The following is a 12,277-nucleotide window of genomic DNA, read 5'->3' on the forward strand; positions in this document are numbered from 1 at the left end:
TTAGCAAGTGGAAGATGGAGCAGGTGTTTGTAGGGGAGCATTTTAGACCAAGGGTCCAATATAACAAAAAGTCCAGAAGTAAGTTACACAGTGGCACATGCATATGAAACATAAATACTACCAATTAGATTACAGGGAGTAGTAGCAAGAAAGGAGGTTACCTAGTACCAGAAAGTCATTTGCATCTTTTTCTGGAGATATGGGAACCATGACAAAGTTTTATGTAGGAACTAATATAATTAGATTTGTACTTTAGGCAGATGAGTCTGTTGTGGGCAATGGAACTCACACAACAAGATGGAGACAAGGAAACTAGTTAGATATCAATTTCCAGACAGATGAAAAAGTCCTGAATTAAAGCAATGGTACAAAGAAGAGAGAGATGGGGATATCACTAAGAAATATTGAAAAGGCAAAGTAAGTAAGACTTTGTGATTGATTAGGCATAAGACCTGGGAAAAGAAGGAGAGTGAAGGATGACCCTGCTCCTCAAACTGTCCTGGATATGTCTCTGCAGTTTTATTGCCAATAACTAAAATGAAGAATAAGAAAAAATCAACTTCATATCCTTACCCTGTTCTTATTTTCACTTGCATAAAAATATTATATTCTATGAATTTATTCATCCTAGGTCAGAGGAAACTTAAAAGCTCATGCAAACTTCTGACAGTGGTTTCTTATTTTACTGAAAGTTATAATTACTCTTCAATTCCTAATTCACTGGGACACTAATAGGGGTCAGTCACAAAATGTGGCACTGAGATAGTTCAGCAGAGCTTCTTGTTTGAAGCATGCAGTTCACCAGCAGGAAGGAAAGAGGCTCTAGGAAATGTCCCATTAGTAAAAATTAAGTAAGCCAGAAGACAGCCAGGGCCTTTTTTTTCCTGCCTTTGTGTCTCCTTCATTTCATGTCAATCTCACACTTTAAAGCTCAACCTTCTAGCAGCTGTCACTGGCTAGTTAATCCTAATGAAGAAGTGCTTTGCTTCTTCATTATATTGTTATATATGCCTGTACATTATAAGCATAAATACTTATGAGAAGCATAAGAAAAATAGTAATTGTGCAGAACAGAACAGAATGCACATCCTTTTGATGATTCATTTGAACATTCCTATTATGTATCAGCAACAAATTTTAAAAGCTAGTAGTAGTATAATTCATACCACATTTAACAGTTAAAGAACAGGTGATGAAATTGAGAGAATGGAGTGATTTCAGATCAAGGGAAGAAAAAAAGGATAAGCACTTATGAGAGAAGAACTGAGATTTCACAGAATCCCATTCATCTGATAACTGCATTGCCTGGTTTGGAAATGTGTGGCACCTACATTTTCTTTTAACAGAGCTTGCAGAAAAGGCAGAAAAACAACCATTTCTTGAGCATCAAAGAATAACTGGCTCCTGTGAGGAGCCTGGTGAGGAGTGTAATGGGGTGTGAACTGAGATCTCAAAGCATAGCTTCCTGTGTCTGAGTGACATAGCATTCAGGTCTCAAGGGAAACAGGAAGACTAAATGTCTTTTGGTTCCTATTGTAAGAGAGATGAACAAAAATGGGATTAGATTTTCCTAATGGTTCAACTCAGGGAGATAAAAGGTGATTGCCTGAGAAATAACTGGTATATGGAAGTCTGTATTCTGCCCAGTTTCCTGTGACCGATAGGACACATTTATGGGAACACGATCGTTTTGGTGATAGAGCCACAAATTAACTTTGGAAATAAAATTGTGGCAGTAATAGAAGCTGCTTTATGTGAAAAGCTACAAAGAAAGTGGAAAGATTAAGAACACCATTCAGTTTTCCCTGCTTAAGTAATGAGTACCTAAACTCAAGAATTCTAAGAAATCTTTGAGGTTGAAGCAAAACTGGAATTGAGAAAAACTCAAAGTTTAAGGTCTAACTTCTATCTTTGTTTTGGGATAGCACTTGTTAAAAACAAATTATTTTGAAAGCCATCAACATAATTGTCTTTGCAAGTAAATAATTTATACATTTTATAAGGTTTGTTAGTAAAATAAGAAACAAATACTTATATTTGAAGTAATTTGAAGTAATTATTAATTACTTAATTAATTAATTATTTTAAGTAATTGAAGTTGGATTCACCATGCTAAAATCTGCCTTTAACCAAATAAAAAAGGACATTTGTTGCCCTTAACGCAGAGAAACTGAGGCAGATACCTTGAGGCTACTGAGGCCAATAGGAAAAGGGGAACAGGTACTAGAGAAAAGGTGAGATCAAAAAGAATTAACCTAGAAGGTAACACCCACGCACAGGAAATCAATGTGAGTCAATGCCCTGTGTAGCTGTCCTTATCTCAACCAGCAAAGACCCTTGTTCCTTCCTATTGTTGCTTATACTCTCTCTACAACAAAATTAGAAATAAGGGCAAAATAGTTTCTGCTGGGTATTGACGGGGGGGAGAGGGAGGGGGTGGAGTGGGTGGTAAGGTAGGGGGTGGGGGCAGGGGGGAGAAATGAACCAAGCCTTGTATGCACATATGAATAATAAAAAAGAAAAAAAAGAAAACCACTTTTCCCAGCAAAAAAAAAGAAAAAAAAATTATGGTACCAGTGTGAGGGGGGAAGTGGCAGGGAAAAGGGGTAGGAGGCTGAATCTGGTGCAAATGCTGTGTACACATGTATGTAAATGTAAAAATGATACTTGTTAAAACTATACTAGAAAAAGGGGGGGATAAAGGAGAGCAGTGGAGGAGGTGAATTCAAGTATTATATATTTGATACACTGTAAGAACCTTTGTAATGTACCCCCCACCCAGCACAACAATAAAGGAAAAAAAATTAACCATGAATTGGTTCTGAAAGAAAAACAAATAAACGAATTTAACTTGATTAGCATCTGATTACAAAGAAGAATTTCAAGGCCCATCTGACAAGCATGTAATAAATCCCAGTAGGCTGAGATTAAGACAGTAAAATAACAAAACAGACGTGTGACCAAAGGGAGGCAGAATTTTTAGTAGTTTCAATGACACATGACTTAAAAACTTGACACCCTACTTCTGTGCATCACGTTTGTTCTGCTTACATTTTATATTTTATAGGTATGTCACAACCTATAAAATTGTTATAAATACCACAATAAATATCCTTTTCCTTACAAGATGGGGCTATTATGCAGTATGAAATACTAGATCAGAAAATATTTCATTCCTACCCAGACAGAGCAGTAATCCTAGCACTTGTCAAATTGAGACATTAAAGTCCATATATAACAATAAATGAAATTGTGACAGGACGTGTCTTTTGTTAAAAAGATATTTAGTTTTGCTTGTGGATTTTAGGTTCATAAATAGAACCCTTGAGAAAGAAACTAGAGCTAGAGACAAACATTAAGTATAAATAAAACAACTGATGGTTTAAATTTATTGGCAGTAAATCTTAGCTAAGCTCAGAAAATGATGGAATATGGGCTCAGGTTAACTGAATTTTCTGGCTAATTAAAATGAAATAGAAACACTTTTCAGTTCCAATTACTCCAATCAGGATTATTTAACCACTTTTTATTGGCCATGGAATGAATGTTAATTATCCCTCAGCAGGTCAGATCACAGCAGAGCCTTTGAGTCTTATTATGATAACAAGTTTTAAGGATATATCAAAACTGATATGCAAGTTAAAAGAATGGGGATAGTCTTTTCATTGAATAAATATTTACAGAGACAAGCTGAGGATATATTTGTAATCTGAAACTTTCTAATATCACAAAGTTTATTACAATTTACCTCTCTCCCAAGTAAAATAAAATTCCTTATATAAAATAATCAATATTTTGATTTGGTTTAATTTTTTTATTATTTGTTTTTGACACTCTGCTACCAAAGAAGTAACTCAACCAATGTTATGCCTAACAGGTATATGGTACAGATTCCAGTGCAATGACCACTGTTAATACAGAGCGACCTCATAGTTCATCCATGTTTTGGAGTGGTTATTTGAAGTTTCCAAATGGCTGAGAAGAAGAGTTAGTAGTTTTTGAGACTATTTACTCATGGATAAATCTTATAGACTGTGAACTGTATGGAAATACCTCTACTTTGTAGAGACTGAGGAGCTGAGAATAAAACTGGAAACAGTCAGTCTTAGAAGAAGTAAGTAATGGAATCAAAACTGAGGTCAAATACCTTCTGTTAAGTGTTTTCCAATAGGAATAACACACCATCATATGTAAAGTGTAATCTTTTTTGAATTTCTATTCTCAACTAATCATAATATTCATTAATTCAGTTATTTTGCTAAACTTCAACAGAGGTCTATCACTAGCTTTGAAGATAGCAGTAAAATCAACATATTTATTATAAAAGCCCCCCAAATTTTTTTTGAGACATGGTCTCCACCATGTAGCCCAGGCAACCCTCAAACTTGAGATCCTTCTGAGTCCACCTCCCAATTGTTAAGATTACAGGCATGTGCCACCACTCTCAGCAAGATTTTTTTTAGTGAAAATGTAAAGCTCTGTATTGTGAAGAATTTTTAACAATTTGGTACATAATAAATCATCACGGTGCTGGTGGCTCATGCCTGTAATCCTAGCTTCTCAGGAGGCAGAGTTCAAGAGGTTCACAGTTCAAAGTCAGCCTGGGCAAACAGTTTGCGAGACCCTATCTTGAAAATTCTTCACAAAAATGGAGTTCGTGGAGTGGCTCAAGGTGTAGGTCCTGAGTCCAAATCCCAGCACCATAATAAATAAATAAATAATTTGTCATGGCAGTATTAGAGCCTCAGATTTCTCATTCACAATAGAAGAAGAGCTATTTGTCTAGAATTATCTAAAATTGGTATTTTTTGTAACTCAGTAATTATTAAGATCAAGCAATAAACCTATCAATACTCTACTACTTATCAGTACCATGCTCCTCACAAAATATTCACTATATGTCAGGCAGCATGTTAAATGTTATAGATATTACATGTACATATATAATATTTAATTCTTACAAAAATGCTGTGAGGTTATATTACTATACCCATTTTACCTAGGGGGAAACTGAGGCTCAGGAAATTTAAATAACCTCTTCTGGGTTGCACAGTATTGAACATCAGGATCCAAAGTCAGTAATTTGACTCCAATTCCACATTCTTAGCTGCCTTTCTTTGGAACACACTTCCTCTAAGTCTGGGAAGTCCCAAACTATAAAGGAAAAATTTTTAGTCCTTTATTCTGTCAGTTCATCAAGTAATCCCTCATTCTTTTAAACTTGCTTATGTAAAAACAAAAGTAGAAACAATTTTCTGTGCTCTGACCGAGATTTCCTGAATCAGATTCTCAGACGCCAGGCTTCAGAATCTGCACACTTAACAAGAAATTTCAGGTAAGTTTAGGAAATTCTGCCTAGCCCTAGATTTTCCTTTCATTTTCTTAATAAACTATACTTTACATGCTAGCATACAACATGATGTTATGCGACACAGGGAAATAATTACTACTTGCTGCCTTTCAAACACAGAGCATCAGACACCATTAACCACTGATAACGACCTCTTCAAGTTTGAACCAAGTTGGCATCCAGGAACAAAGCCACCAGAAGCTACTTGAATTTTCCCTAAGATATCCTTGTGCTGCTTCTACTGAAGAAGCAGAAAGCTAGAATGAATATAAATATTTCTGGCTTTGATCTGTTCTTCCTTTGAGAGAACAGAAAAGAGAAGAGAAGAGCAAAGGGGAGAAGAAGGGAGGAGATGGAAGGGAGGGAAGTGGAGGGCAGGAAAGGAGAGGAGAGAAGAGTAAATTGACCACAATTTATGTAGGCAGTAGTTTTTCTGCCTCGTCAATTCTCTGATTTATATGTATATGAGAATTGTTGGAGTAGATCATTTTAAAGTGTAGACTGACTCTAAGAGTGTTGCTTAAAGTGAACCATACATAAAATGCAGAAGTTAAGACCTACACTTACTGAATTTCTCATTGTAATTGTTTCCTGCTACCAGAAGGATTCATTTCTGATTAGGTTCCTTTGTAGTCTCAGATTTCCTTTGAAATTTTTTTTTCTTAGCTATCTTTTGCAGTTGGGAATCATGCTACTTTCTCCAACAATTGTGTATATTACTGTAATATATTAAAGATATTTTAAAAGTGATGCTAATATACATAATTTATGCTAGTATTGACTAAAACAATATACTCTCAAATATGTACAGATCTTGAATAAGTTTATAGAAAACAAAATGCAGTTGAAATGAGAGCATTCAAATTCATCAAGTAGTTTCTGGATTTGATCATTTGTACTTAATTTTCCTTGAAGTCTAGGCTTGCAGAGTAAGAACTCCATATGGAAAACTTAAGGCTGAATTAGCTTTGGAATTGAGTTTAAAATTGCAGGAAGAAACTCCTTTTTGATTCCCATGTCTACTGTATACAGAGCAGAATGGCTCTTATTTATGAGTATCAGGCTACCAAGATGAAAGACTTTAGAATGGAAAGTGAAACATATTTCACTGACTCAAGTGATAGACAGTCAACCTCTCTGTCACAATCACCTGGAGATAGACACACCTTTGCATGTCTTGCATTCATCCTGGCTACTTTCGTTTCTTCTGGAGGGCTTCTGAACTTGGAGTTGACCTCTCTTAAATTTATGCCTTCTCTAGATGTAAAGAGGTTTTCTTAACAGTTTTAGCCTTACGTAGAGTTCAAGTCCAACTTAGATTAAAGAGAAGTAGTGGAGGCTTTAGAAATGCAATGTTTGTTCTTGATCTTTTTTTTTTCTTTTGTCTTTATGAGGTTGTGCTAAAAACCCCAAAGTGGGACATAATGGCTTTAGAGACAGGAAGGAAACATTCTTTATTCTTTTTTCTAGTGTAAAAAGCCCCTAAGGTTCTTTTGTAGAAAGCCCACAATGGAAGCACTCCCTCAAAATCCACCTTTTTCTTCTTTATTGCCTTAGAAGAGACAGTATTCAGAAACGATGACAGCACCAAGTGTTGCTAATGTAGATCCAGAAACAAGCTAAGTGGTTTATGTCAAGGACCCCTGTTTACTATATGTGTTTGTCAAAATAGGGATTTTTTTTACACCAATAAAATATCTTTAAAGGCTATTGTTTCTCAAATTCACAATAAAGAATTTGTCACCAGAAAGGGAGAAAAATAGGAGTTCTCAGATGACACACAGTGAGAAATAATCATTATGACCTCATGGAGAAAGGAATGAAAGAATGAATGATGAGGATGAAGACATCTGGACTATGGATAAAATGGAAGTGATAGAAACATCTCTGCATATCAGTTTAAGACATGCCTGACTTTCAACACACTTTCAGCCACAGAACATCATATCCACTTTAGCTCATAAAAACATCAAATACTAAATACTAAATCTTTATCAAAATTAGCAAAGTAAAAAAACAATTCATTCATTCAACAAAGTGCCTGCTATGTCACAGGTACTTACTTCATCCATTGAAAAAGGCAGCAAAGTCCCTAGTTTATGAATAGATCCTGCATTCTAGAGGGAAGAGAATTCTCCTGTTTTTGTGCTACAATTTGTGCAGACCCTTGACAGTGCATGACCTTGAGAGATAGAAAATTTGTTTTCCCCCAAAGACTTCATGCTAACAGCTATCATTTCATTAAGATTAGAAGGACACTATGTTTAATGACCCAGAGAATAAAGCACATTCTCCTTGGACCAAGATAGAATACTCCATAATTTTGAAATTTTAATTTAATTACCTGTAACAAACATTTATAGAGGACACATAGGCAAAGTAATATGCTTTCTTCAAATATGCCTGACAAAATATTTAAAGCAATGTTTAAAGTCTACACTTAGTATCGGCTAATAAATAATATCTCCTGTAAATATCAGCATTATATTTTACACGGTAATACAAGCAGAATGAAGAGCACTTGAATGCCCACCTTGAACAGTCAGAGTAGCTGAAGCTTCAGCTTTTCCAACCATGTTTTCTGCCACACATGTATATGATCCCATGTCACCAGCCATCACCTTCCGAATTTTTAAAGTATGATCATCTCGGATTTCATATCTAAGAACATAACAAAACAAAGTGTAGGTAAATGATTTTCTTCTCTAAGGATCCAATTATTACTTTTATGATGGATCGAGGCAGCAAATCACATGCAACAATCCTTCCAGAAAATTTAAAACAAAGTATTAAATGTAGCATTCCTCTAAGTTATCATGCAGAAGAAAAGAACTTATTTTCACATGCGTATGCATAGTTCATATTAAGATATTTTATAAGGCCATTTTTTTAAGTAGAGATAGCACTTACTGATTTATTTCTTCAAGCTACTGTGTTCATGCTAAAATTAAATGGCACCTACCATTAATTAAATTCTTGTGTCAGACCTTAAAAGCTGTATAGATTTTATTTTTTTCTCCTAAAAGCTTTAAAAAGTATCATACTTATCTTCATTTTGTTGATGGGATATGAGGCATTGGAAGGTGAGGTCAAGTGACTTGGTCCTCAGCACATTAAGGGATAGAAATGAATCTGAACCCAAACAGTGTCATTCTAGGGTTTACTTGCCTTGCCACCTTAAATGTTGGGCTTCTCTTGAGGTTGTTTCATTTTTATAACATCTTAGATTTACATTAGTTCCTATAGTTTCTATGTTTACTGACTATACAATACTTCTACCCCTTTTTCATCATTTGTATTCCCAACTGGCTAATAATTAGCTATCATATCCCATTAGATACCATACAAGGTGGTTTTAACTGTGATTTAGCTGAGCAGAAGAGAAATCTGTTTAAGGAATAGTATATTTTACAAGGATTCTCTGAGTGAAAGTATACCACTTTCATGCTGTAATAAAGTCAAACTGATTAAGTGGATCATCAGAAGTTGAGGATGGACTGTAGAGTAGACTAACACATATATGGTCTCATAAGAAACATAGAAATGCCATGACATTTTGATCTGTACCTGGATTTGGGCAGCTCTCCATCATCTTTCCTCCATCGTACTGTAGGCACAGGGTCTCCTCGGGCCTCACATTTAAATTCTGCACTGTCGTCCACAGTTACAGCCAAGTTACTGGGTCTCTTCACAAATGATGGTCTCTCTAGAATCAGAAAAAGCCAATCCAAGACAAAAGATGAACAATCCAAAAACCTCTTAAGATGCTCAGTAAAAACAGATTTCTAATTTAAAATATGACTTAGCAGATTACCCCACATAGTTGCCTAATTTTACAGACTTCTCCCTAGGTTAAGTATTTCCTCCTAGTTCTGCTTCCACATCTTTGGCTATTTTATCTTAGGCTCCTTTATTCATTCCTCTCTCCTCTTTCCATCCCCATAATATTGGTTTACCAATATTTCTTTCTCCTTTGTCTCAGATACAAAATATTAATAGGTATGTTCTGTAGTAATCAGGTCAGATAAAATTGCACTTACCTAAAACAGTTAACTCTGCTACTTCACTCTCACGCTCCCCGACCATGTTGGTACCAACACAAACATACTTGCCAGCATCACTTTTGCGAGTGTATGTAATCATGAGCTTTCCTCCTCGTATCTTAAAAAAAGTTTGACATGGATATGATTAAAATAGCTTTTGCAATGTTTGTGGGACAGAGGTCTTTATAAATGAAGTCACTTCCTAATCATAAACATCAGCGCATATACCTTGCACAGACTGGGCAAGTGCTCTACCACTGAGCTACATCCCCAGTCCCTTAGATACATTTTTATCCATTATATGCTATGGAATTTCTTCAAGCCACTGTCTTGCGAAATGATGTCACACTGTTTTTGGAATGCCTAACTTAATTTGTTTTTATTTATTTTTTTTCATTTTTCTTTTATTATTCATATGTGCATACAAGGCTTGGTTCATTTCTCCCCCCTGCCCCCACCCCCTCCCTTACCACCCACTCCACCCCCTCCCTCTCCCCCCCCTCAATACCCAGCAGAAACTATTTTGCCCTTATCTAATTTTGTTGTAGAGAGAGTATAAGCAATAATAGGAAGGAACAAGGGGTTTTGCTGGTTGAGATAAGGATAGCTATACAGGGCATTGATTTCCTGTGCGTGGGTGTTACCTTCTAGGTTAATTCTTTTTGATCTCACCTTTTCTCTAGTACCTGTTCCCCTTTTCCTATTGGCCTCAGTTGCTTTAAGGTATCTGCTTTAGTTTCTCTGCGTTAAGGGCAACAAATGCTAGCTAGTTTTTTAGGTGTCTTACCTATCCTCACCCCTCCCTTGTGTGCTCTCGCTTTTATCATGTGCTCAAAGTCCAATCCCCTTGTTGTGTTTGCCTTTGATCTAATGTCCACATATGAGGGAGAACATACGATTTTTGGTCTTTTGGGCCAGGCTAACCTCACTCAGAATGATGTTCTCCAATTCCATCCATTTACCAGCAAATACTATGCCTAACTTGTTTTAATCTAGACATCCAAACTGTATAGTCACAAGACTGGAGGTATGGCTCAAGCAGTAGAGCACCTGCTTTTCAACTATGAAGCCCCAAGTTCAAACCCCAGTCCCACCAAAAAAAAAAAAAAAAAGATATTTTGGTTATATCAGAACAAACCAAGTATTAACAGAGGTTATAATTTCTATGGCTCTAGAAGTGGATATTTTTTCAGTAGCTTTTAAACAAATCATCAGATGCCGTAAGGTTTCACTACAAATATCACTCTCAGACTTTTCTTTGGATTGTTCATTACTCCGTCCCTCCCATCTGAAACATACCTGAACAAAATAGTCACTCAGAAGAATTTTGTTCACTGGATACTACTATTATAGAGAAAATCTATGCTACCCAATTGGATACAATTTTCCAGGTGTACTGATATATGCCTATAATCTGTACTTGGGAAATGGAGGGAGGGGGAGTGTTAATTTGAAGCTAGAAGTCCAGGCCCTATCTCAAAAGACTCCCCAAACCAAAAAATGGATAGTGTGTGGGTGAAGTGTTAGACTGCTCACATAGCAAACATGAGGCCCTGGATTCAATCACCAGTATCACAAACCCAAAAAAAAGTATAAAAGTTTCTAATAGTTAAAAGATACATTAATCATAGTTTTACTGTTTTCACATACTTGAATTTTCAAGTACAAAGATGAAAATAAGTGATACACTAAAGAACCAAACTTCCAAAAGTTAACTATTAACAATGTTTTGTGAAATTTATTTTAGCTCTTTCTGTATGTACAGACATGCCCATCTATGTAGATAGACACATATGGAATGCATCTATATAATAAATATATGAATCTACATATACATATATAAACATGCACATATATACAATTTTACTAAAATAGAATCATGTGACATATGTTCTTCTGTAACCTGAATTTTCGACTAAAGACATTTTTACCCTTTAATTGGTGAAGACATTGTACATAGATATTCAGCATCAATTTCAATGGCCACATAGTATTCCGTTATGTACCTTTACCATATTTTATAAAAATTATTCCTCTACTGACAGGCATTTAAGTTGTTTCATTCTTCTCCTTTATGACCTGAAGTCAGCATTTTTCTTATATGTAAAATTATCTCAGAAAGTCTCAAGGTAGTTTTCGTAAATAAAATGTAAAATCTACTTGAGGCTATTAGTTTATAACACTAACAATTTTATGTTTTATGAGATTTTTTATGTAAAGATATCATTTAAATTTTAGTTTTCCCTATACCCCTCCTGTTAACCTGTTAGGAAAGTGTTAGTAATGCCCTCACCTGTCACTAAAGGGAACCAGAAGCTTAGAAAAGTATAGTCCCTCTTCCCACCTGTCTACACGGTGCCTATCATCACAATGTGTTTTAACTATGCTTTTAAATGTCATGTGTTCCTTTCTGGCTGTGAACTATGTGGCAGAGGAGCATATCTCATTTATCTTCATAGCCCCAGAACCTGTCACAATCCTTAGTAAGAAGGAACATTTTTGTGGGAGGAAAGTGACTTGGTTAATGTCACATGAAAAGTTGGAATAGGGCTAAGATGTTGGGCAAGATATGGGTTTTTGACTATATTAGTTGCACAAATGACAACAAATGCACAGCCCACAAGTCCAATACCATGCTTAATGCTTAGCAAATTTGATTTTAATAAATGTATTCTTGAGATGCAGAACACTTTGATTTGTAGAATCAAGATTCTCCCAAGATCTACTCACGTAAACATTTCCAAAAGTTTGGGAACAAATAATTATAGCACAAAGGAGGGTGAAACCCCACATTACTGAAATGGAAGTGATCTAAGATGTGATACCAGGCATTCCTTTAATGGTTCTACAACCTTGGACAATACATTGAGCCTCCTCTTACACC

At 35.6% G+C, this 12,277-nt stretch overlaps 1 protein-coding gene across 8 annotated transcripts in view; it reads right to left on the bottom strand.

Annotated features, from left to right (window-relative positions):
• Robo1 (roundabout guidance receptor 1) overlaps window positions 1-12,277 on the bottom strand; it is a 1,075,667-nt gene that overhangs the window by 97,523 nt on the left and 965,867 nt on the right. For all 8 annotated transcript variants that reach the window (XM_074072928.1, XM_074072923.1, XM_074072927.1 and 5 more), the window contains 3 exons: window positions 9,391-9,511; window positions 8,918-9,056; window positions 7,884-8,011 (listed from right to left, as the gene is read on the bottom strand). In XM_074072928.1, the coding sequence (XP_073929029.1) occupies window positions 7,884-8,011; window positions 8,918-9,056; window positions 9,391-9,511 (388 nt within the window). The remainder of the gene's footprint in view (window positions 1-7,883; window positions 8,012-8,917; window positions 9,057-9,390; window positions 9,512-12,277) is intronic.

The sequence above is a fragment of the Castor canadensis genome, chromosome 5, assembly GCF_047511655.1.
Source record: "Castor canadensis chromosome 5, mCasCan1.hap1v2, whole genome shotgun sequence".
Taxonomy (NCBI): Eukaryota; Metazoa; Chordata; class Mammalia; order Rodentia; family Castoridae; genus Castor; species Castor canadensis.